This window comes from Galeopterus variegatus, unplaced genomic scaffold (assembly GCF_000696425.1).
Source record: "Galeopterus variegatus unplaced genomic scaffold, G_variegatus-3.0.2 Scaffold2683, whole genome shotgun sequence".
Lineage (NCBI taxonomy): Eukaryota > Metazoa > Chordata > Mammalia > Dermoptera > Cynocephalidae > Galeopterus > Galeopterus variegatus.
In genome coordinates, this window is record NW_007728794.1 from 124,080 (window position 1) to 150,246 (window position 26,167).

At 45.6% G+C, this 26,167-nt stretch overlaps 1 protein-coding gene across 2 annotated transcripts; it reads left to right on the forward strand.

Annotated features, from left to right (window-relative positions):
* Window positions 1-783: 783 nt before the first annotated feature.
* KIAA0100 (KIAA0100 ortholog) lies at window positions 784-25,941 on the forward strand. Of its 2 annotated transcripts, none has more exons than XM_008582636.1 (38): window positions 784-962; window positions 1,543-1,592; window positions 1,891-2,038; window positions 2,218-2,336; window positions 2,572-2,632; window positions 2,827-3,016; window positions 3,597-3,720; window positions 3,890-4,014; window positions 4,266-4,333; window positions 4,449-4,594; window positions 5,282-5,400; window positions 5,507-5,670; window positions 5,824-6,082; window positions 6,602-6,807; window positions 8,379-9,471; window positions 9,965-10,156; window positions 10,300-10,502; window positions 10,645-10,763; window positions 10,886-11,106; window positions 11,489-11,679; window positions 11,813-11,912; window positions 12,056-12,258; window positions 13,346-13,640; window positions 16,497-16,654; window positions 17,269-17,475; window positions 19,814-19,913; window positions 20,157-20,339; window positions 20,709-20,830; window positions 21,306-21,461; window positions 21,548-21,669; window positions 22,249-22,429; window positions 23,037-23,123; window positions 23,355-23,465; window positions 23,613-23,748; window positions 23,852-23,982; window positions 24,167-24,268; window positions 24,545-24,679; window positions 25,105-25,941. In XM_008582636.1, exons 1-38 carry the CDS (start codon window positions 807-809, stop codon window positions 25,285-25,287), a joined length of 6,666 nt encoding a protein of 2,221 aa, XP_008580858.1. In that variant the 5' UTR covers window positions 784-806; the 3' UTR covers window positions 25,288-25,941. The 2 variants fall into 2 exon arrangements, with proteins under 2 accessions (XP_008580858.1, XP_008580859.1); XM_008582637.1 differs by having other exon boundaries at window positions 12,059-12,258.
* Window positions 25,942-26,167: the final 226 nt, after the last annotated feature.

The following is a 26,167-nucleotide window of genomic DNA, read 5'->3' on the forward strand; positions in this document are numbered from 1 at the left end:
GGGGGGGGGGGGGGGGGGGGGGGGGGGGGGGGGGGGGGGGGGGAGGAGGGGGAGACACTGAGGAGGGGGCGCGCGATGGGCAGAAGCGCGGGAGGCCGAGGTGGTGAGACCGAGGAGGGGGCGCGCGGCGAGGAGAGGGGTCGTGTGGGGGCTTGCGGCCCTAGCTGCCGGGGTTGGCTGCGAGTCGGGGGAGACTGAAGGAGCTGGCGGGGCCTGAGGAAATGCTGAGGCCGGGAATTGAATAGGTGTGTGTGAGGAAGGGGCGCCTGGCTCGTGGTCTCCCTTTCCCCCTCCTCATGCCCCTGAATGTCCCCTTCACCAAGCGCGAAGGGCGCTTGCAGCCTCGCCCTCTGGAGCGGGGACAGAAGGTCTGGCTGTGTAGGGGACAGCGACATTCTAGTTGGCCGGATCTGACCTTACAGTGCCTTCTCGCGGACACCTGTCTGTAGGGTGGTGGCGGAAACAGAGACCCTCTGGGGAGTGTATGATGGCACATCCGACAAATCTGACAGGGCTATCTTCACTTGGTTCCTGTTGAGGCCTCTTCTCTCTACCCTGGAATTCCTAACGATTTGAGGGATTGCTTCTTTTGTCCCCAACTTATAGGGTGGAGTTTAGTTTGTTTTCATCCGGGTGGAGCCATCACTTGGGGACCAAGGTCCTGATCAGCGTGGCTGAATGTGTGTAACGCAAAGGTGTTTTTGGAGACAGAATTGCCCAGAAGATCCAGCTGTAAAGCACGACCCTTTGCAAGGCCTTCTAGGACTAGCAAGGGGTTTGGGAAGTCATAATTGGGAAAGGGTCCTATGAACTCACAGGGTTTTTTCTGCAGGTGGCTTGTGGTCCGGCTGGCCACCAAGTGGTGTCAGCGGAAGCTGCAGGCGGAGCTAAAGATCGGCTCCTTCCGCTTTTTTTGGATCCAGAATGTCAGTCTTAAGTTTCAGCAGCACCAGCAAACAGTGGTGAGTTCTAGGAAACTCCCTGGGTATGTGTCTGGGATTGATCCAGCTGAATTTAACTTTTAATTTCCTTGTAAAAGAAAATCCTGGGTGGCTTTTCTAGTTAACCTCAACCTTGCCCTTTCATTGCCAAGATGTTCTTAGCGCTAGTTGGGGAACACTGGAATTGATGGGAGTTGTTCAGTTAAAATCAAGGGTTTGGATCCCATGCTGGCCAGCTGCCAAAAAAAAAAAAAAAAGTTTATAGGACACAGAGTAGCCAGGGCACATAAAAAAGATACAGAAGTAAAGCACAGAAGAAAGATAACAGGAAATAGAAGAACTTACTGTTCTAATTTAAGAGGGGAAACAGGGCAACATACCCATAAAAGAGAAATTCTAAGCAACTTCAACTAACGTCATTGTGAGGAGCAAGATAGTGAGTTCCGAGTAGAGAAACCAGTGGAAATGGAGTGGGGTATATTTAGTGGAAGGGCCTATAGCACTTCCTCCTCTTCTGTGGCCCAAAACCTTTCCTGGCTTGTCAAGCTGCTCATTGCTTACTTAGCAGCTAGTGTACAAAGCTTTCTCCATACTGTTTTAGGAAATTGATAACCTGTGGATTTCCAGCAAACTCCTTAGCCATGATCTGCCGTGAGTACCCTATATCCTTATGACTCCCCTTGAGAAATGTTTTGGGGTTGGGATTTGCAGAATGAAATTCTTCTACAGAGGCCTCATAACCCAAGGAGGGCAGTAGGTTTTTGCTGAAGTTTCTTTGTTGGCTTGGGTGTTATTATCTTGTGGGACAGATACTGATAACTACTATGAGACTATCCTCTGTGACTTGAGCTACCTTTCTAGGGAGGATGGGAGAATGAATGTGAGGGAAGGAAGGAGACTGCTATGGGAGGGATGGACCAGGTGGCAGTGAGGTTTCTCTTCCGGGCAGACACTATGTGGCATTGTGCTTTGGAGAAGTACGTATCAGGACGGACCTGCAGAAAGTTTCTGGCCTGTCTGCCCCATTCTCCCAGAGGACTGGGGTGGATGAAAAGGAACTGTCCTTCAGCCCGTCCTTATTGAAGATCTTCTGCCAAGTGAGTCTACTTCTCCCACTATCCTTGACTGTACTCGGGATGGTTGGCTTTGGAGTTGTGGGTGGAATTTTCTACTATTTTGGGGGCTTAATACTAAGAGCTGACTCTTAACTCTTTCTCAGCTGGAAAGGAAAGTACCTTGACATTAATTATTGTTCATCCTTGCTTCTTCCTTCCAGCTATTCTCCATTCATGTAGATGCTATAAACATCATGGTTCTCAAGGTGGCTACCTCTGAGTCCTTGTGGCATATTCAGATCAGTAGAAGCAGTTTTCTTTTGGATACTGATGGGAAAAGGTAAGCACTAGGTAGAAGAGGATCTGGCAGTCCCATTCTTGCCTTTAGAGTTGCTTCAGGGTGGGTGGATGTCAGAGCTTCCTTATCAAGTCATCAAGTTCTTATTCTGTGCAATTTGAGGAGAGGCTAAAATTAGCCATTTCCACTTGTCTTATCCCAAATAGCCAGCAGAGCTTGATTAGAGGTAAATGGTCAGGAAAGAGACCAAGTGATCTTAATTTTTTTCCTTTCCCAGGCTAATCTGTGAGGTGAACTTATGTAAGATCAACAGCAAAGTTCTGAAGAGTGGTCAGCTGGTGAGTATGCCATGGTCTTTCAGATGCCTCATTACTTCCTGGCATAAGGTATGAAGGAGTTTAGGGCCTACATTTTAGATTCTGTGTCCTTATGGGGTTCCTTCTAGGCAATACCCAGTGTTCCAGACAACTGCATTTGACCTAAAACTCACCAAACTCCCTACATACACCTTACAGGCTTATCTTCCCTATAGGAGGACACCTGCCTAGTGGAGCTCTCATTGGCCCTGGACCTGTGTCTAAAGGTGGGCATCAGCAGTCGTCATCTGAAGGCTATCACTGTAGATGTGTGGACACTCCATGCTGAGTTACATGAGCGCCTCTTCCATAGTCAACTGCTGTGCCAGGGTCCAAGCCTGCCATCCAAGCCTGTTCCCTGTTCAGGTAAAACTCCGATCATTGAGCTTCTTGGCTGCCTTGTTCTCAGGGGTTATTTTGGAAGTAGAAAAAAATAGTGGTCTTATTACTCATTTAGGTGTGTGTTGTTAGTTACCATGGCTTTTGATCCTGAGGGCAGTTAGAGGAAATAGGGCATTTTCTTGTACTCAGTGAAAGAATTGAAATTTAGTGGGTACCTATCATGAATTAGACCTGTACGATGTGTTTTATATATATTCTCTCCCTAAATCTTCAGCATTTTGCAAATAAGGAAATTAAAGCCTAGAAAAGTTAACTTGGTAACTTGACTGAAGTCACAGCTAGTCAGTAGTAAAAATGTGGTTTAAATTATTTGATTCTAAAGTCCATATTCATCCCATTATACCAACCTGCTCCCCGTACTACTTATGTTTTTAGAGTCTGGGAAAGGAAGTACAGCAAGTACCTGGATCTCTTTGCCTTGTGACCTAGCTTGGGCATTTGCTTAGCCTACTTTATGTGTGAGGATTTGGCCAAAGAGGGCAGGGTATTTCAGGAGAATTGAGAGTGTTAAGGATCAATGGCTCTTATTCTTTCATGTTTTCAGAGGTAACAGAGAACGTGGCTGAGCCAACTTTCCCTGGCCTATACCTCCTCCAGCAGCTGCCAGACCAGGTCAAGATGAAGATGGAGAACACAAGTGTGGTGTTGTCCATGAATAGTCAAAAGAGGTGAGATCTCTTCCAATAAAGAAGTATGGAGAGTGGTAGTGGGGTTGTGGGAGCTGTATGCTGGGATCTCTATAACCAGCCTAGTAGCTGCACTGAGCTTGTCTGTGGGGAGAAAGGAAGTAGGAATGGCATTCCACATCTTTCTGAGGAAGACTCTGTCATGGTCCAGGCACTTGACTTGGACGTTGAAGCTGCTACATTTCCTGTACCACCGTGTCGAGGATCAACTGCCCCTTCGAAGCTTTACAGCAAACTCTGATATGGCACAGATGAGCACGGAACTCCTGCTGGAAGGTTCATGGGTGGGGGTACTAGTACTGAGAGAGAATGGGAGGGTTAGACACTCTCTTGGTTCATGCCCCATATTGTCATCTTAATATAAGTGTAACTGGGGAGGGGGAGGAGGGAACATACTGAAAGAAAATAGCCCCAGCTCACAGCATTGGTGACAATATGTTCATCTCCTTGCCTGCCTGTGACCCTCTCCTAGTTTACTTATTGGCCTTGCAATGCTCTTCTCTGATCTGCTCTCTTGCCTCTTACAGATGGGTTGTTGTTGTCCCAGAGTCGCCAGCGCATTGTCTGCCTCAGCTCCCTCAAGGCTAGTGTGCAGGTGTGATGACTGTGGTACCAAGAATTGTTTCTTTCCCTGCTCTCTCTCTACATCATTGCATTATGAGTTAATGAAATGAAAACCGAGCCCTCAGTTCTGATCTTCTCATTTCCAGGTGACCACCATTGACCTCTCGGCCTCCCTGGTTCTGAACACTTGTATCATTCACTACCGGCACCAGGAATTCTCTCACTGGCTGCACATGCTAGCACTGGAGACCCAGGGGTCTAGTTCACCTATTCTTAAGCAAAGGAAAAAAAGGTAATTTTAAACATTTTCAGCCACCATCTTATCAGATGGATTCTCTAGGATTCTTTTGGTCCAAAGTGGCATTGTGTGTATGTATTTGATTGTTTGATCTCCCCAAATCTTAGTCTCAATAACAGTTCTGTTCTATATATTTTCCCCGTTAGACGAGACTTCTTGATGGCAGGGTGATGGCCCAGCATAGTGCCTTATACACTTATACCAATGCACAGTGCGTTTATATAAAAGTAAATGTTTGTTGAACTGAACTTAAATGATACAGAAGGTCTTGTCTGCCTTAGATTATAAGGTGGCAGTGTCATGTCTGCAGTGCCATTTCTCTCTTTGTGTAGTGCTTCAATTGTGCTGCACAGAAAACTTAAGTTTTTGGTTTGGAAGTGATGGTTCTTGGTTATATCAGGTTACATCGTGTGATATTGCTGATGTTCACCACATTTGACCTGTGAAAATGGCAATTTCATATAGTTCAACCTAATATCTTTCTGGGGTTCCTGCAGGTTACCCCTAAGAGTAGGAGCAAACCAACAAGTTCAGTCTTTTATTTTCTAGCTGTAGTCCATCCTAAGAACCACAACAAAATTCTAAATTCTCACCCTGATTTTGAGGGCTTCAGGAATCTGTTCTAGGATAGGAAGCTGCAATATTTTCCTTACTAAACAATGATGTCTTGTCCCTGTGCAGAACCTTCCCCCAAATCCTGGCTCCCATCATCTTTAGCACCTCCATTTCCAATGTCAACATTTCCATTCAGCTTGGAGATACACCGCCCTTTGCCTTGGGATTCAATTCCATATGTCTGGGTAAGACTCTGGAAAGGAAAAGGAATAAGAATCTGTTTATTAGTGGAGGTAGGCCCAATTGATGGTGACAGTGGCTCTGTAGAACTCCTCTTTCCCACCTCTTCAGATTACCAGCACCTCAGGCCACAAAGCATCCATCAGCGGGGCGTCCTAACTGTAGACCACCTCTGCTGGCGTGTGGGCAGTGACTCCCACATTCAGCGGGCTCCGCATCCGCCCAATATGCATGTTTGGGGTGAGGCACTTGTCCTGGACTCCTTCACACTACAGGTAGGTAGGGGCTTTGGTGAATAAGGGGCCACACAGCATCCACATCCTGTCATGCTTCAGAGCACTGAGCATCTTGTTGGCAGCAAGCAGTGCCTGAGGACATTACAAAATGGTGCATCTGCATGCTTCTAATGGAGCCCTTTGCTCTTCTAGGGTAGCTATAACCAGCCTCTGGGGCTGTCCAGCACCCAGTCAGATACTCTCTTTCTTGACTGTACCATCCGAGGACTTCAGGTAGAAGCATCAGACACCTGTGCCCAATGTCTGTCTCGTATCTTATCCCTGATGGGTCCACAATCTGGGAAGTCAGCTGTCTGTAGAGAATCTTCATTTGGGGAATCTGTGTCGTTACTGTGGAAGGTGGACTTGAAGGTGGAGGACATGAACTTGTTCACGCTTTCTGCCCTGGTTGGTAAGTGGGACGGGGTCTGTATTGAAGTGGATAGTGTTTAACCTAAGCAGATTATGCTGATTCATTCCTGCTCATTTAATGAAGCTGATGATCTGGAATTTTTATAAGTTAGAGGCATGAAATGCTGTAATGACTTGCATAATTATTGGGCTTCTTGACATTGCTTAAGGGCTTATGAAAGGCAAATATTAACCAAGACATATATGAAAAAGACTTAGCCTTGATAAGGTCAAGAGAATGAGACCCATTTAGCTTTTTATTTCCTTGTGTGTTGAGTTCGAGAGAGTACATAATATATCTCTGGGCAATTTGTAGGAGTTAGGGAACTTCTTTGGCTCTGCCAGATCTAGTTAGGTTTAGATGGGAATGGGAAAATTTCCCTAAAATATGAGGAATGAACTTAAGGAGGTGTGGGGAAAAAAGATAACTAGTTAGTGAAGGGAATAAGAAAGAAGAGTGAGGAATGAAGTTGCTGTTTGAGACCTGGGAACCAAACTTGACATGGTTTCTGGATATTAGGTGCTTCAGAGGTACGACTGGACACACTGACTGTCCTGGGCAGTGCTGAGACCTCCACCGTGGGGATTCAAGGGCTTGTGCTTACATTGGTGAAGTCAGTTATGGAAAAGATGCAGCCCTGTTGCAAGGCCCCTGACATCCCCACCCCAGTGCTCAGCCTCTCCATGCTCTCTGTCACGTACCACAGTAGCATCCGCTCTCTGGAGGTAAGACTCCTGTGGGGAGGCTGGGCCAGGCTTGTTTTTCCCTCTGCTTAGAGCCTTTCTTAGTCTTTTTGATTCATGTTGTGAAACTCATATCATGAGGAATATGTCATCAGGTCTTTTTTTTTTTTTCTTTTTTCTGGATTGTTCTGTACATCTTTAACTTTTTACTGTGGAATTTAAATGCATATGAAGCTAGGGAGAATGTATGAGCTTTTATGTACCCAGCTTTCAGTAACTGCCAATTAATAACCAACGTGTATTCTCACCGGCCTCCCCTGCCTCAGGTTCTGGGATTATTTTGAAGCAGATACCAGATATATATAATTTCAACTATAATTATTTCAATATGTATCTCTGAAAAATAAGGGTTTAAAAAAAAAATGATCTGGTGACATTTTGTTGAAGCACTGAGCTCATCAAAAGGCTGAAAGGGCCAGTTAGCTGTTAGTTAGAGCCCAGTTTTACACCACCAAGGTTAAGGGTTTGGATTCCTCTACTGGCTAGCTGCCAAAAAAAACACACCAAAAAACCCACATCAAAAAAAACATCAAAAGGCTGGAAGGGATCTGAAGATGGAGGCACTCCAGGGCTGGCCCGTGGCTCACTCGGGAGAGTGTGGTGCTGATAACACCAAGGCCATGGGTTCGGATCCTATATAGGGATGGCCAGTTAGCTCACTGGCTGAGTGTGGTGCTGACAACACCAAGCCAAGGGTTGAGATCACCTTACCGGTCATCTTAAAAAAAAAAAAAAACAAAGAAACCCAAAATGAAGATTGAGGCACTGGCAAGTTTTGAGAGGCTTTCCAGTATCTTTCTCCTCAGGGTATCAGATGGACACAGGACCCTCTTAGGAGGAGGGTGGGGGTGTTTTCCTGTTTATTAGACTTCAACTTCCTTTGGAAATTGAAGGTATTCCTTTTCAGAGACTGGAATGTGAGAGAATTTTTCTGTCCTGGAATTTTAATTTTCTCTATCCACTCAGCTATTCAGAACTGACTTTGTTTTTCAAGCTGACAAGGACTCTGCTCCCTTCCTTGAGGCATACTTTCACATAAGTCAATTCTGTATAGACTTATTATCAGTGCTTTTTATACTTCCTTTAAGAATTAAGTCAAAAGGGTTTGTTTGGATCCCCATATTGTCCAGCTGCCAAAAAAAAGTCAAGATGCAGTCAATTTATGAAACATTTTGAAATTGACTGTTGCAGTGCTTATTAGAGCATGGCTGTTAATAGAAAACTCAGTGGAAATGTAAAGTCAAATGATGTATTGAATACCTGCTGTACATATGGTTGTACTATGATAGATACCAAAGAATTAAAACACGTGGACCCTATTCTCAGACAATTTAGAATCCGGTTGAAGAGAACTAAAAAATGTAAGTGCTCTTAAGTGAAAGATAAGTAACTGTTAGCTTAGCATATTAGAGCTAAGGAAAACAAAGCAAGGACTAATTAACACGGTTACCCAGCAAAGACTTTGAGCAAAGTATGCATGTATAATAATTCATACCATCTCTACTGTTCTGAGACATGGTAATTGACAGATCCTTTTCTCTTGTTCCCTAAAGGTTCAGTGTGGTGCAGGGCTGACCTTACTTTGGAGCCCCCCAGATCACATGTACCTGTACCAGCATGTGCTAGCCACCCTGCAGTGCCAAGACCTGCTAAGAGCCACTATGTTTCCTGAGACTGTTCCATCCCTTGTACTAGAGACTCCAGGGACAACTTCTGAGGCAGAGGGTCGTTCCCCTGAGCCATTTCCCCCAAAGCGGCTGCTAAACCTGACACTGGAGGTGAGCACAGCCAAGCTGACAGCTTTTGTAGCTGATGACAAGTTCATTACACTGGCTGCAGAGAGTGTGTCTCTGAGCCGGCATGGGGGTTCACTGCAGGCTTACTGCCCAGAGCTGGCTGCTGGCTTTGATGGCAATAGCATCTTCAACTTCAAGGAGATGGAGGTGCAGCTGCTACCTGAGCTGGAGGAGATGATCCTCCACCGGAACCCGTTCCCTGTGCTTCAGACCCTCCGGAACCGTGTTTGGCTCCTCTCTCTTGGTTCAGTCTCAGTGGAGTTCCCTTATCAGTATGACTTCTCTCAAACTCTGGATGAAGCCGTGGGAGTTCAGAAATGGCTGAAGGGGCTACATCGAGGGACTCGTGCTTGGGCATCTTCAAGCCCAGCCCCACTCCCACCTGATCTACTCTTGAAGGTTCAGCACTTCTCATGGGTTTTCCTGGATGACATTTTTGAGGTGAAACTTCATGATAACTATGAACTGATGAAGGATGAAAGTAAGGAGAGCGCCAAAAGGCTGCAGCTGCTGGATGCCAAAGTGGCTGCCCTTCGGAAGCAGCATGGGGAGTTACTGCCAGCCCGCAAAATTGAAGAACTCTATGCCTCTTTGGAACGCAAAAATATTGAAATCTACATCCAGCGCTCCCGTCGTCTCTATGGCAACACACCCATGCGCCGGGCACTGCTCACTTGGAGCCTGGCAGGGCTAGAGTTGGTGGCTCTGGCAGATGCCTCCTTCCATGGGCCTGAGCGTGTGGTAGAGCAGGTTCGAGAACTTGATGCAGGCAGCCCTTTTCCTGCTGAGGGAGTAGATTTTGTCATTCAGTGGTGTCGCATGCTCAAGTGCAGTGTCAAGACTTTTCTGGGTAAGTAGTGCTTCCCTTATTTGCAGAACTTGATGTTTGCCCTTTTGAGCTCCAGGCAGATGTCTGAATTTTTACGGAGGAGCTAGGTTATATTGGGAACTGTGGCTATTTTGGATGGGTGGAGTGGGATGGGTGGGCTCCGCTTCCCTTTCTTTGTTCCTGAATTTCACTCTGAAACTGTGTGGCTAACATAAAGGAACAACTTACAAAGTCATCTTTAAGGTTATTATGGCTCTTGGATCTCAGTGCTGTGCCGCTAATCTTCTGCTCCAGGGCGTCCTTTCCCTTTTTTAGTTTGCTACCAAATACCAGCCCTTGTTCTCTTAGCTGACTTTGTAAATGTGAGGTACTTCAAAAAGTTCATGGAAAAATGGAATTAAAAGATGACATAATCTTTCCATGAACTTTTTGAAAACCTCTCATGTAGATGGGTAAAATGAGTGGCAAGGGAAAAAATTGCCCCTGAATAGCCAGTGTATCCTCCCTATAACAGTTCGGATCAGAGACTATCCACGGTACCTGTTTGAGATCCGTGATTGGCGGCTGATGGGTCGATTTGTGGGCACTGAGCAGAGTGGTCAGCCTTGCTCCCGTCGGCGTCAAATCCTACACTTGGGGCTTCCATGGGGTAACGTGGCAGTAGAGAGGAACATGCCTCCACTCAAGTTCTACCATGACTTCCGCTGTGAGTAGAGAAGGGCAGTTGGTTTGGCCAAGGGATATTCGTGATGGCTTAGGTGGAAGATGAGCTAAGGACCATCTGGAGTAAAGGAGGAATAGAGGGGTAAAGTTGTGTAACAAGCTGTAGCCTTTATTCCTCTATCTTAGCGGAAATCTTCCAGTACACAGTGGTATGGGGCCCATGCTGGGATCCAGCCTGGACACTGATTGGCCAGTGTGTGGACCTCTTGACCAAGCCCTCAGCTGACCCCAGCCCACCTTTGCCCTGGTGGGATAAGAGCCGTCTTCTGTTCCATGGGGACTGGCACATGGACATTGAACAAGCAAACCTGCACCAGCTGGCTACCGAGGTAAGGGGTCTGGTGGAGTCATTTTCCTATTAGTATGGTACGGTTGGGGCCTATATAGCACATGGGGAAAGAGAGAGTAGTACTGATTTGGGAGATGAGGATGGTTTCTTACATCTCACCAAGTTCTTGGGTGTGGTTATAGGATCCATACAACACAACTGAAAATATGCACTGGGAGTGGAGCCACCTGTCATTTCATTGGAAACCTTGTCAGTTTGTGTTCAAGGGTGACTTGGATATCAACGTGAGAACAGCCTCTAAGTGAGTGGTGTGAAGGGTGGGGCCTCATTGGGGGTGGGGGACTCTGGGTGGAGGGAGAGGGGAGGAGCCAAGGGGAAGTGAGCGACATGGGCACTGAGGGCTGGGGCTCTGTTGTGAGGCAGGTATGATGACTGCTGCTTCCTTCACCTGCCTGACCTCTGCATGACACTGGACCTGCAGTGGCTATGCCATGGGAACCCCCACGATCACCATGGTGTCATTCTCCGAGCCCCAGAGTTCCTGCCAGAGGTGCCCTTGGGCCAGCTTCATGACTCCTATCGGGCCTTCCGTTCTGAGAACCTCAACCTCTCCATCAAGATGGATCTGACTCGACACAGCGGGAGTGAGGCTTGGGCCTGGGGCAACAGGGAGGAAGTCCCGGGAGGATGGTCTTGGACACTGAGGACTTCAACTTGACCCTCGGGAGGGGATAGGAGAAGGGCAAGGGAGAAAATTGGTTATTTTTTGGAAGAGGTTTGGTGTCATAGTCCTTTTGGGCTACTATAACAATAATACCATAAACTGGGTGGCATATAGACAACATTTATTTCTTATAGTTCTGAAGGCTGGGAAGTCCAAGATCAAGGTGCTGGCAGATTTGGCGCCTGGTGAAGGCCCATTCCTCATGGTTGGCGCCTTTTTGCTGTGTCTTCATATGGTGGAAGGAGCTAAGGAGCTGTGCTGTTTTAACCATAGCTAGGAAATGTCTACCCTGTCCTTTGCAGCAATATCCCAGCCCCAAATTCTGCTATATAGTAGTACCCTGCGCTGGATGCAAAACTTCTGGGCAACTTGGACAAGTGTCACAAGGCCTATCTGCAGGGGAAAGCTCTTCAATAACCTGAAACCCAGCAAGAAGAAACTTGGCCAGCACTACAAGCAGCTTTCCTATACTGCACTCTTTCCCCAGCTGCAGGTCAGGCTCTGGTGTCCCTGCTGACATCTTCACTTCTGTTCTCTTCCTTAGTTTTCTTATTTTCTTATATTGGGTCTCTTAGTTATCCCTCTTATGCTATCCTTTGTTCAGTGTTAAGCTCTCTTGTTTCCAGGTGCATTATTGGGCCTCATTTGCCCAGCAACGTGGCATCCAGATTGAGTGTAGTCAGGGCCATGTCTTCACTCGGGGGACTCAGCGGCTTATACCTCAAGGTAAGATCAAAGACTCTCTTCATTTCTCCTAGCCTGTTCCTTGTCCTTTTTCCCTTTCTTAATTTTATTCCTGTCCTTCCTTTCTGTCTCATGCTATCCTTCTGTACTGGTCTGCATGGGCTTTTTGTGCCTCCTTATCTCAGCAGGAACAGTGATGCGGCGCCTCATCTCTGAATGGAGTGTGACCCAGATGGTGAGTGACCTAAGTCAGGTGACTGTTCACCTGATGGCCTCACCCACTGAAGAGAATGCTGATCACTGCCTTGATCCCATGGTAACAAAGACCCACCTACTGAGCCTGTCCTCCCTCACCTACCAACGGCACAGCAATCGCATGGCTGATGAGGTACCACCTGACACAGTCTCTTTATTACCTTATTTATGTTAGTAGGTATCTCAGTCTGCTTGGGCTGCCATAACAAAATACCATGGATTGAATGGTTTAAACAACAGAAATTTATTTCTCTTAGTTTTGGAGGCTGAGAAGTCCACGCCAACATGGTTGGGTTCTGGTAAGGGCTCTCTTCCTGGCTTGCAGACGGCTGCCTTCTCTCTCTGTCTTTACAAGGCAGAGAGAGGGAGAGTGAGAGCAAGAGCGAGAGTGTGAGCCTGAGTGCATGCAGGCATGCACACAAGTATTCTGGTATCTTTTATTGTAAAAGCACTAATCCTGTCATGAAGGCCCCACTCTGGTGACCTCATCTAAACCTAATTACCTCCCAAAAGCACAGTCTCCAGATACCATCACATTGGGGGTTAGGGCTTCAACATATGAATTTGGGGGGAACACAGTTCAGTCCATACGAGTAAGGCTAAGTCCCTGGTAAGGTTTCTAACTATACTCCAAGCATATATGTCATTACTTTTTGATACACTGACTGGTTTAGCTGTATTAGCTTCTTTTTAAAAAATTTTCCCTCGGGCCGGCCCGTGGCTCACTCGGTAGAGTGCGGTGCTGATAACACCAAGGCCCCGGGTTCGGATCCCATATAGGGATGGCCGGTTCGCTCACTGGTTGAGCGTGGTGCTGACAACACCAAGTCAAGGGTTAAGATCCCCTTACCGGTCATCTTTTTAAAAAAAAAAAAAAAAAAATTTTTTTTCCTCTTCTTCTAAAGGTAGTCTCTTGCCCTTCAGGAAATAAAGTAAAAGTTTTTTCCTAGCACCTTATTGGCTGCTGACTCCCCCCACCCCTCACCCCAATTAGAGAAGGATTTTAAGTTGAACTCAGAGTCATTTAAAATACAGTGGGTATAGTTAGAACGTAATGTATAGGTTAAGACCATTTAGTTTTTCTCTCTCCAGGGTCTTCCTGTCTCCCTCCAGAACAGGTTTATTATTCAATAAGTTTATTCTCTTATCTCTGCATTTGTGGTCTAAGAGCATTAGGGAGAATTTTCACGCTAACCTGATGTTCTTTTCCTGTTTCTTAGGAGCTCTCTATTCGTGGTGGGGATCCTGCCTTTCATACACACCAGCTGCACTTGGTAGATTTACGGATTTCCTGGACAACCACTAATCGGGACATTGCCTTTGGTTTATATGATGGCTACAAAAAGGCAGCTGTACTCAAACGTAATCTTTCTACTGAGGCCCTGAAGGGGTTAAAGATTGATCCCCACATGTCAGCCAAAAAGCCAAAGCGGGGTGTCCTGACTAGTGCCCCAGCCCCACCTCGTGTCAACACTCCTAGTCTCAGTGGACGGCTTGATAAGGGATCATCAGGAGGTAAGCTAGGGGAGATGAGACCATGAGTTTAGGTTTAGAATGTGGACATGGGCTGGGACAGGAGATTGAGAAGGACCGAATCATGGCTGGTTCCATATAGGTGTAGAGATGAAACTATTATTTTTCCATATTTGGCCATCTGAGTCATATAGCAATGATGTGGGGGCATTAAAGGGTCTGATCCCATGGCTAGAAGAAGAGGATCAAAAGGAGTAATAAGGCCAAAACAAGATGAGTAAGGGAAAGGAGCAAAGGATTAGAGAATTGTTTTATGTTTTGATGAATTAATTTATTTAGTCAATACATATTTATTGAGTATTTAAAAGGCACAGAGCACTGCACTGGGTTCAGTAGAATATAAGACATTCTACTTGCCTCAACAAGGTTATCGTCCCTGGATAAGCTAAGATTAGTTCATTAATTCACTCAACCACTCATTCACTTATTCATAGATTTATTTTAGTTTTATAGAGGGTTAATAATGTATTAGACATGACCCCAGACACTGGGATACAAAGATAAGGGGAAGCTCAGAAATTAGTAGGGAGAGAGAAATGTAAATTATAATTTTATTATGAAAATGTCTTATAAGAATGTTCAAGCGTACTATGAAAGCCCACAGAAGAAAGTATTTAAATCAGCATAAGGAAATCTAGAAAGTCTTCATAGAGAAGATGATAACTGAGATGGGTCTTAAAAAATGAGTACGAGTATGACAGGCAAGGAAAGAGGAGAGGGCATTTTAAGGAGAGGGAATAACAAGTACAGAGGAATACGAGTTTTTTTTTGTTTTTTTTTAAGGATGTCTAGTAAGGGGATCTTAACCCTTGACTCGGTGTTGTCAGCACCACGCTCACCCAGTGAGCTAACCGGCCATCCTTATATGGGATCCGAACCTGCGGCCTTGGTGTTATCAGCACCACACTCTCCTGAGTGAGCCACCATGGATTGATGGATTGATGGCCAGCCCTAAAGGAATACAAGTTTATGATGAGTTTGAGAGCTAGGTGAGAAGTGATAAATACCACAGGAGAGAAATAAAAGAATATGGGAGTTGTTCCTGACTGGAGTGAAGGGGGGAATGTGATCCAGGAAAGCATTTGTTAAGAAAATAGCATTTGAGCTAGTCTTTAAAGTTTTAGTGTGGTTTAAACATGTAGAAATGGGGAGATAGGGCAATCAAGGCAGAGGAAATAACCTGAGTGTGAGTGGAGCTGGGAAAGCTCACTGTGTTCAAAGGAGAGTGAACAGTCTCTTTTGGTTGACAGAGTAACTAAAGGAGAGGAGTGAGGGAAGAGGCTGGAAAGGAAAGCTGGACGTAGATCATCAAAGACATTTCATACAGGGCCAAGGTGGTTTTGGTCCTTATTCAGTAGGCAGTGGTGAACTACTGAAGGTTTTTGAGTAGAGGTGTGTCATCATTAGAGTTTTACTTTTAGGAAGATAAATTTGGCAGTGGTGTGTAGGAGGTCTGGAGAAGAAAAAACTGGAGGTGGAGAGACAAATTAGGAAACTGTTATGGTGTCTCAAAAGAGTAAACGAAGGTTGGAACTAGGTAGAGGCAGTGGGAATAGAATTGGAGGAGAAGGACAGAAGCATTATTCATATAGAAAATGTGGTCACTGATTGGAAGGAGGAGTTAAAATAGAGGGAGAAAATGATAATGATCAAGGTTTTGAGACTGGTGACTGGCATGATGGTAACAGTAATGTCAGAAATAGAAGAGCCAGGGCCGGCCCCGTGCCTCACTTGGGAGGGTGCGGTGCTGATAGCGCCGACGTGACGCCACGGATTCAGATCCTATATGGGGATGGCTGGTGCGCTCACTGGCGGGGCGTGGTGCAGATGACACCGAGCCAAGGGTTACGATCCCCTTACCGGTCAAAAAAAAAAGAGAAGAGCCAGAGGCTAAACAGGTTTGGGGAGGTAGAGGGTTGTTGAGTTCAGATTTGGACATGCTGAATTTGTGGCACTAGTAGGACATCTGGATAATGTCTAACAAATGGCTGGAAATGGGGGATCTAAAAGCTTAGGGCTAAAGATTGGGGGTTTCAGCAAGAGCTAAGAGTAAATGCCAAGGAGATAATAACAATTGCTTACTGTGTGGCAGATACTTTGCCAAATATTTTTATGTATTTTTCTGTTAAATTTTCACAGCAATCTTATGAGATACTACTGTTATTTTACATCCAAGGAAACTGAGACACAAAGAGGTTAAAGCAAGCTGCCTAAGGTCACAGTAGAGTAAGTGGTAGAGAGAGCATCTTGAACATAGGCAGACTAGTCTAATTCTGGAGATTGTGCTCTTAACCATAACACTGTTAAACAAAATCTTTGAGAGAAAGAGTAAGAAAGAGAAGGGAATGTGCCAAGAATGGATTTTAGAAGACCTGGGAAAAGAAAGAGGGTCTAAAGACATAATAAGAAGAAGTAGCAGCCCTAGGAGAACACAGTGACACTGATGGCAAATGAGTAGTTTCAAATGGAAAGGAGCGGTCAACAAACAAGTAGCTTGTAAAATAATATGAAATGAAAAGTAAAAGGAACAAAATGGGGCAAAAAAGATCCTAGAGTAATCCAGAGGTGGTTATGCCTAAGAGAAAAGATGCTACCACTTACCTAGCATTTCTAAGTTTCTGTTGGGAATCTGTTACATTTATTAAAATCGAGGGAAATGGCAACCCTTATTTTGCCCTCATGGGTCAAGGGGTATGCTGGGCTGGGCTGAGCTGGATTGGGGAGGGTGTATTCTAGCCCTTACCTAGCTAGAGAAATTGAGGGAAGATCAGTTTGGCTTGGATATTTCTCTTTCCTTTTGAGACTGTAACTTTTCCCTACTTCCTATTTCTCTGCCAGGTGCTTACATGTTGCAGAAGCTGATTGAAGAGACAGATAGGTTTGTAGTGTTCACAGAAGAGGAGTCAGGTATGAGTGACCAGTTGTGTGGCATTGCTGCCTGCCAGACAGATGACATATATAACCGAAACTGCCTTATTGAGCTGGTCAATTGCCAGGTACTTTCTCTTTATCAGAGCACCCCAACATCAGTCTAGATCATAATCATATTGTTCCCCTTCCCCCACCTTTAAATAACAATGGGTGGAGAGAGCTCCAAAAAATGTTTCCTTCTTGCAAGTGTCATGGATAATCACTTCATGCTAAAAGCCAGTAAAGTTCACTCACTAAGCCAGAATTAGGCGCAGCTGTAGTGGTTGGTACAGTGCTCTCACTAACATCATCTTCCTTGGTGGCTTAACTCTGCTCCTCCCTTTCTCTTTCTCTCCCTCTCCCTCCCCCTCTCCCTCCCTCCCTCTCCCTCCCTCCCCTTCTCCCTCTCCCTCCCCCTCTCCCTCCCTCCCTCTCCCTCCCTCCCCTTCTCCCTCTCCCTCCCCCTCTCCCTCCCTCCCTCTCCCTCCCTCCCCTTCTCCCTCTCCCTCCCCCTCTCCCTCCCTCCCTCTCCCTCCCTCCCCTTCTCCCTCTCCCTCCCCCTCTCCCTCCCTCCCTCTCCCTCCCTCCCCTTCTCCCTCTCCCTCCCCCTCTCCCTCCCTCCCTCTCCCTCCCCCTCTCCCTCTCTCTCCACCATGTGTGGATAGAATGAGAAGACAGCCATCTGCAAACCCAGACCTAGATGGTTCTTCGCGGAGCAGAGACAGAAGGCTGTGTCATTGTGTCAGCTGCCAAAGCCCAACTACTGCAGTGCCAACATCATCCAGCCTGGTATGGTGACACATTGAAGCAAAAGTCATCCTGGACTTGCCTATTGGATGGCATGCAGTACTTTGCTACCACTGAAAGCAGTCCCACTGAGCAGGATGGCCGACAGCTCTGGTTAGAGGTTAGTCAGCAGGGCGAGAAGGCCTGTTATATCCCAATTTTCCATAGTTAGGCCATTCCACCAGAATAGCTGGAAGATTTTGACAGCACCTTTTGTTACCAGCTTAGCAGAATAACGGGGAGGCTAACACCTAGGATGTGGGCAGTCTCTGATCTGTGAGCACAGAGTACTTTTTTTTTTCTTTTAATCTCATGGTATTCTATTTCATTGCAAGAGAAACATTCATTTCCCAGCACTAGAATGAAATGGGCTGAAACTTTTTTACTTTTGAACGTTGTTGACCCCTATTAATAAGGCTCACACTAATCAGCAGGCAGCCAAGAAAATAGGCAGAAGTCAGAGAATTTTCTTTGTTTCTGTTTTTTTTTTTTAAAGATGACCGGTAAGGGGATCTTAACCCTTGACTTGGTGTTGTCAGCACCACGCTCTCCCAAGTGAGCTAACTGGCCATCCCTATGTAGGGATTTGAACCCGTGGCCTTGGTGTTATCAGCACCACACTCTCCCAAGTGAGCCACGGGCCGGCCCAGAGAATTTTCGATAAGCTCTCTATCTGCCCTTTCTCTGACCTCTCATGAAGATGATTGGTTATTTCAATAAGGCAATGAGGTTGAATGAAAGACTGCTTGTCTAGGAGTCAGGTTATGTGAGTTCCAGTGACAGCTTTGCCATTATAGTAGCCAAGAGCCCTTGGACAAGTCACCTTTACTTGTTATAAGGCTGCGCTCTAACCAACTGAGCTAACCAGCCAGCCCCAAGTCACTTTTTTTGTAAAGTGGAGTTAGTACTTCATCCTTATAGGATTGTTGAAAGGATCAAAAGAGAAGGTGCTTTGAAAAATATAAAACTTTATTCAGATGGAAAGTAGTCAAAGTCAGCATGTCTGGGGAGGTCCAAGTGTGTGGCAAGATAATGTTTTTGTTGATGGTGAGATTGTGAGCAGTTGGCAGGGACTAGAGAAGGGACTTGTTATTGCATTGCAAGGTTGTGAATTTTCTTTTCAGCTTCTTGGTAAGACAATTTACACTGTAATTTCTAGGATATAATGTCAGAATTCTTGGAGAGTCTAATGCATTGTCATTACTTATTTAATGGATGTTAAGTTCCCATATGTAGCTGGGCCTGGTACACCCCCAAATGAGTTAGAGGATCTAGCTGCCTCTGAAAAGGACCAAAGTGATAACTCTATTTGTCATTCTATTCAATGGGGATAAAACTTATACCTCTTTTCACCTCCCTGGCTGGTGCTTCGTACACCAAGGACTTTAGGGCTCAGTCCAGGCAATTTCAAGTGTAGTTATATAAGAGGTAATGAGCACTTAGATCAGATGTCAAGCCGAGCAAGGTACAGATTGTTGGTAATGTGAGAGGTCATAACGGCTGTGGTTCAGGCAAGCAGTACCAGTAGTCTTAGGAGGTAGGCATAGAAGATGTTAACTACCCATGCAGAGGTGAGCAGGATGAGCTATCAGTATCTCCCTATCTGACATTTTATAGGCCTTTGCTTCTTTTAGGCATGTCTTTTGCAGCTGAACCTCCCCGCCACCCCAGGCTGTGATATTAGCATTAGAGTAGAACATCCTTGGCTTAGGTGGAAAGTACTTTTTTTTTTTTTTTTTAAAAAGATGACCGGTAAGGGGATCTCAACCCTTGGCTTGGTGTTGTCAGCACCACGCTCAGCCAGTGAGCAAACCGGCCATCCCTATATAGGATCTGAACCTGTGGCCTTGGTGTTATCAGCACCGCACTCTACCGAGTGAGCCACAGGCCGGCCCAAGGTGGAAGGTACTTTGATATTGTCTTTCCTATGTGACTTTTTTTGTGACTTGGCAGATTTGCCATCCTGAAGCCTTGATCTTATTGCTGTGGTCTTTCCCATATCACTCATTGTGTTATTCATTCTGACTTCAGCTTGGCAGAGAGAATCAAAAGAGTTTAGTCTCCTTCTCCCATGGCAACAGTATCGGAGTAGTTATCCACCTGAAGGCAGAAAACAGCGAGAAACAAACAGAACAAATACCAAAATGGGTGGGGAAGTCATTTTTTAATACAACTTTTTGCCCATGACATGATTTGATTTTAATCTAGCTCATTGTTTTTCTGGCCTGAGACCTGTGAGCATGTCAAAGTGTGCATGTAACTCAATTGGGTTGGAGAGTTTGGGGCAAGAGAGAAAGCCATATATGTCTTCTACCCTGGGAGATCATTCAGGCTGTTCCAGGCAGTGGAGGTCTAGATAGTAAGTATGACTGCTTGAAACATGGAGATCCGTGACCCAGTTGGCCAGGACAAGCCACTGTTTCCCCAGGAGCTAAAGGTGCCTATATCTATGTCTTCAGGTGAAAAATATCGAGGAGCACCGGCAACGTAGTCTGGACTCTGTGCAGGAGCTGATGGAGAGTGGGCAGGCAGTAGGAGGCATGGTTACCACAACCACAGGTCAGCTTCCCCCCCCGCCCCCCATTATATGGCTAGAAACAGATGTGCATCCCAAAGTGGCCTTATTTCCTTACCTACTTTAAACATCAATAACATCAATATATGCTGGAGTAGGACTATTTTGTGCTGGGCTAGATTGAAAGAAATGTTTCTGGACTTCCCCAGAAATCACATATAGCTGGGAGGCTCTCACAATATCTTTATTGAGAATGTCTTTCTTTTATCTCTTTCACATTTTCCCAGATTGGAACCAGCCAGCCGAAGCACAGCAAGCACAGCAAGTCCAGCGGATCATTTCACGTTGCAGCTGCCGAATGTACTATATTAGTTACAGTCATGACATTGATCCTGAACTAGCAACTCAGATTAAGCCACCTGAGGTTCATGAAAACCAGGAAAAGGAAGATCTTCTAAAGAAGCAGGAAGGTATCCAGGGCTTGAAAGGCTTTTAGGAGGGGACTGGGAAACTTGTGGAAGTAGTTATTTCCTTAGTGGTTTCAAGACATTAGAGTTATTAAGAGTCCCACTGTGCACTGGCTTTAACATTTCACTTTGCTCTGCATTTTGTAAGTTCTGCTATGAGAGAACAACCTATACTCTTGGAGGGAACTGGGATGAATGAACATTGTTTATGATTCTGAAATAAGCAATCATGTTTATAACCATCTCTCTAAGCATCTGTCACCCTGTTTCTGTGGAGTTGACTAACGAGTTTTTCCAAATGTGGGTTAGGAGACGGAGTAGATATTTAAGGAGAAACTCGAGCCTCTTATTTAGCTGCTAACAATTATCTAGGGGCTGTGGACACCTTCACCCTCATCCACCATGAGCTGGAAATCTCCACTAACCCGGCTCAGTATGCCATGATCCTGGACATTGTCAACAATCTGCTGCTCCATGTAGAACCCAAGCGGAAGGTAAGCATGTGCCCATATAGGATTCTGGTTAGCCTCACAGCAGTCCCCAGACCTTGTGCTTTTTTTGGGCTACAGTAAGAATAGTCATGCTTCACACTTAAAAATGGCCTTGTAGTTAGTACAGCCTCTATTAGTCAGCAGTGGCAATTGAAATTCCATACTAGGAAAGGTCTGAGTGTACCTGAGATTATAGAACTTGTTACATTATTTCTCTACTCAGTCACCTAAACACCTCTAAAAACAGTAACTACTCCCTACTTCTGCCTCCATCCCTACCCTGTGGGCCTGGCTTATTGTGAAATCCACATTACCAAATCTTCTGCATTGACCTACCCATCACTCTTGCTGCTTATGGTGACAAGATAAAGATTAGCTTTCCAAAAGAGATCCCCATTTCTTTCTTTTCCTCTATTTCACCTTACTACAAGACTTGTCTATTAAAAAATCTTACTCATTTCCCTTTCTATTCTCTTAGGAGCATAGTGAGAAGAAGCAGCGGGTCAGGTTCCAGCTTGAAATCTCTAGCAATCCTGAGGAGCAGCGCAGTAGCATATTGCACCTGCAGGAGGCCGTGCGGCAGCATGTGGCCCAGATACGACAGCTGGAGAAGCAGATGTATTCTATCATGAAGGTAGTCACCCCAGGTAGCCTGAGGACAGGGAGGTTTCCTAGGATAAGGGAGATCTCCACTCAGTTTCTCCTATCCTGGTTCCCTAGTCTTTGCAGGATGACAGCAAGAATGAGAACCTGCTTGACCTGAATCAAAAGCTTCAATTGCAGCTAAACCAGGAGAAGGCCAACCTGCAGATGGAAAGTGAAGAGCTTAATATCCTCATCAGGTGCCCTGGAATTCTTTCTTCCCCTGCCTTTTTCCAGTGCCCCAGCTGGAGGTGGTTTCTCCTCCTTGCCCATGTTCTGAGAGTCTTTAGGTCTAGTGTGCATTACCAAAGGCTGATGGAGTAAATTCAGGCGCCTATTCTTGAATGAGCCTTGCTGGACTTGGCCAAAGAGGTTGAAAACAGGACAGCCATTCCTTTGGGTCCTCAGTAGAGTACTTCCTGGGAAAGGCTCTGCTGCAAGAAAAATGGGTAGTTGAGACAGATCACTTTTGTGGCCTTGATATTGTGTATCTGAACTAAAAATATCTGGAAGTTGATCAGTGAGGAACACAATTACAGGTATGATCATGGGATTAGTGGAAAGACTATCAAGAAGTTATAGAGCTGCAAGATGGGGCTTGTGTTGTCATGGCCAAAGGTGTCAGGAACAATAAATCCAGGGGAATAATTTAGGGATTAGCTAAGCCAGAATAGGTTCATCTCTGGGTTTACCTCCTATATCATGCTAGAGCATTCCACCCCACTCCCAACCTATTTGCCGTTTCCTTTATTGGCTTTGTCTCTCATGTCCACTTCTAGGTGTTTTAAGGATTTCCAGCTGCAGCGGGCCAACAAGATGGAGCTGCGAAAGCAGCAAGAAGATGTGAGTGTTGTTCGTCGCACCGAGTTTTACTTTGCTCAGGCACGGTGGCGCCTGACAGAGGAAGATGGACAACTGGGAATTGCTGAACTGGAGCTGCAGAGGTTCCTCTACAGCAAGGTATCCAGGGTATTCAGTCACACAAAGCCAGAAGTATTGAGAGGCATTGACCTATCTCAGGAGTTCAGCTCATAAAAAGAGATGAACAAAAGGGGGCTAATATGGTTAATAATGGTCATGATTAGAAACATGAGCAGAGCCCCCTTAGACACATCTGTTTTTAATATTTAATGATACAGATATAGAAACATTTGATCAAATGCTTCTTTCACTGAGTAAGAAGATTATCTGTCTCTAGAAGTGTGGCCCACAGGGAAGTAATCTTCCAAGTACAGCTTGGAATAGAACCATTCAGCTTTCCTGCAATTATTCATTGACTTGAGGGGAGAGGACATTATTTATTACTTTCTCCCACAAGAGATGTTTGGAAATGAATGAGAACATTTTCTTAATGTCACAATAATTAGGAAGTACTACTAGCATTTAGTGCCCTGGCCAGTAGAGCCCATGAAAAACACTGGATTAGAGAGTGCATTGAATTCACAAGACTGAAGAAGATATTAAATGTTGGGATTAGGCATGTGGATGAAGAACCTGAGAACAAACAGGATATGTAACAATTCTCAGGTAAGCTGAGAATTGACAGGATCAAAATCTGTCTTTATAGGTGAATAAATCTGATGACACAGCAGAACATCTTCTGGAGTTGGGCTGGTTCACTATGAACAACCTCCTCCCCAATGCTGTCTATAAGGCGAGTCTTATTTCCTCATTCCCACCCCATTCGCATGCTTCTTGGCACAGGGCATTTATAGTGGCCCTTCCACATAGACCCGCTGTGGGAAACAATCTGGTGATATGAGATGGTGAAAGCTTCCCTGGCTTAGTAAGACCATTGTTTCTCCTCTCATTCTCTAGAGGATTTGAGTGTTGATTTATGGTAGGCAGAACATTGGGTTGGATTGTTTTTCATTCTATCATACAGGTAGTCTTGCGGCCCCAGAGCTCCTGCCAGTCTGGGCGACAACTAGCACTCCGCCTCTTCAGCAAAGTCCGGCCCCCTGTTGGAGGTATCTCTGTTAAGGAGCACTTTGAGGTTAGTAAAAAGTCCCTTGGGGACCCAGGAACAAATGGCAGTCAAAAAGTAGCTGTGTGTTATGTTATGTTATACAAGTATTAGGAATAGGTAAACTGAGGGATGGTGTCTGAACTTAATTGCTTTCTTTAACCTTTTCCCCTTTAGGTTAATGTGGTGCCTCTCACCATTCAGTTGACACACCAGTTCTTCCATAGAATGATGGGCTTTTTCTTTCCTGGCCGAAGTGTGGAAGATGATGAAGTTGGTGATGAAGAAGATAAATCCAAACTGGTGACTACTGGTGAGAATTTTAATGGTGGAGTGCCAGAAAATGGGGTGGCAGCCCCAGAGACAGCTGAAGCTTCAGAAAGAGGATGACAGCTGGTATGCTTGTTTTTCTGTAGGGATACCAGTGGTGAAACCTCGGCAGTTGATTGCACCAGATGAGGCAGTACCAATGGGCCCTGGGAAAGGTGTGGCACAGGGTTTGACTCGGAGTTCTGGGGTCAGAAGGTCATTTCGCAAATCACCTGAGGTACCAGACATGCCCCTGATGATAGAAAAATGGGAGAGTCCTGCGGTGCTGTGTTTGGCCTGGCTGGGGATTTCTTCTGTTTCCTTTGAGTCTATTCCAGGGGTGAAAGGAGAGGGAGATATTTGGGTTCCTGAGTTTCTTCTGATGGTTTCAGGGGCTCACACTACTTTCCTGCCTTTCCTAGCACCCTGTGGATGACATTGACAAGATGAAAGAGCGAGCTGCCATGAACAACTCCTTCATCTACATAAAGATTCCACAGGTTCCACTGTGTGTCAGCTACAAGGTCTGCACCTCCATAGCACTTTCTAGAATGGGGGGAAGTGTAAGATCATTAGGTATTATGCAGAGACAGCCAGGCTTTTTGTGAAGGTGTTGTTTCCTCTGCTTCACTCAGGAGTCAGCACCACTGCTAGGCTGAGATAAGGGGAACTCAGTATCTGTACGTTGCTGTTATAGGACTTGTACTCAAGTACTGTCTTGGACTCAAAATGACAGCTGATGTGTTTTTTCCCTCTTCTCCCCTGCCCCCAAACCCATAACCCATCTCCTTTTCTTGCAGGGTGAGAAAAACAGCGTGGACTGGGGTGACCTTAACCTGGTGCTGCCCTGTCTGGAGTACCACAACAACACATGGACATGGCTAGACTTTGCCATGGCTGTCAAAAGGGACAGCCGCAAAGCCCTGGTTGCCCAGGTATCCCACCAGGGCTCATGGCTGTTTGGATAGTAGGGGCTGGCAGGCAGATCTTCTGCTCAGGAGCCTTGAATTCTAGGATATATTAACAAATATCCTTGGGAAGGAACAGGTAAATGGAGTGAGTGACATCTATCTCTGCCTCCTCCATGACTTCACCCAGATGATTAAATTGAATGTTTACTGAGTATATCATATGTTAACTATTGTTGATTTTAGGAAACTGAGGGCTGACCCAACCTGTTTTAAAATGGGTTCTAATTAGACTGTAAGCTTCTTGAAAGCAGAAACCGTTTTAAAATTTGAATTGCCCCATGTGCCTTGCATGTAAGTTTAATAAATCTTTGTTGACTCAGCTCATTTTGATTTATTCTGACTGTCCCACTAATATTTACCTTTCCTTTTACTCCTCTCCAACCTGCCAGGTAATCAAAGAGAAGCTAAGGCTGAAGACTGCAACAGGGTCTGAGGTCCGGGGAAAGCTAGAAACTAAATCGGACCTGAACATGCAACAGCAAGAAGAGGAGGAGAAAGCCCGGCTCCTCATCGGTTTAAGTGTGGGCGACAAGAATCCTGGCAAGAAGTCCATCTTTGGCAGGCGCAAGTGATCTGGCAATCTGAGTGGCTGCAGTACAGGATCTGACTCGGGCTCAGGCCCCAGGGACTTGTGGGGTGGGGAGGGGTTTCCCTTCATCCACTAGGATTTGTGAGGGTCAGGAGCACACAGGGTGCTATGAAGAGAGGCACCACTAGCACCTGGCCTGTTCCCTGCAGGGCATGGTGGACAATAATGCTGAATTCCATCTTAAGCTGAACAGGCCCTGCACCAGAGAAGCAACAAGAGAGCAAGACCCAGGGAATGGTCTGAGAGCAGGACCCTGTTCCCTTGGGGCCAACTGAAAGGGTAGGGGGGATGGTCCTGATCAAGTATGATAAATTTTTATAAATAGACATATATATAAATATAAATATATATATAAATATATATATATATTTCTAAGTGTAACTGCTCTCCCTCTGTGCCAGGAAACTGAGAGGAGGGGGCTGATCCTCTGACCCTCACTCCACTGCCTTGTATGAAAGAGGTATTAGTATTGTGGGGGAACCAGCTCCTCTTCCCCAGTCTGTGCCAAGCACACTTGGATGGCAATAGGAGCCAGGGCTGGCCATGGGTTCCCTACTCTTCCCCTTGGGGTATATACTGGAGAATGGCAAAAAAAAAAAAAAAAAGATTTAAAGAGAAAAAAAATATTTTACATTGATGCTGGTTATTTTTTTTGTGATTGTGTTGAGTGCATGTGTTCAACCGTTCCGTGTCCCTCTTTCCCCATTAACCCAACACATCCTGTAGCTGTCACTGTAATGAGGGTGGCCTCTTCCCTCCTCTGCCCTGAAGCTGTATCACATATTTTCCAGTCCTAGTGTGATAAAGGCTCCATGCTGATGAATCTCTGCACATTGGAAGAGGCGGAGCTCATGTGTAACGCA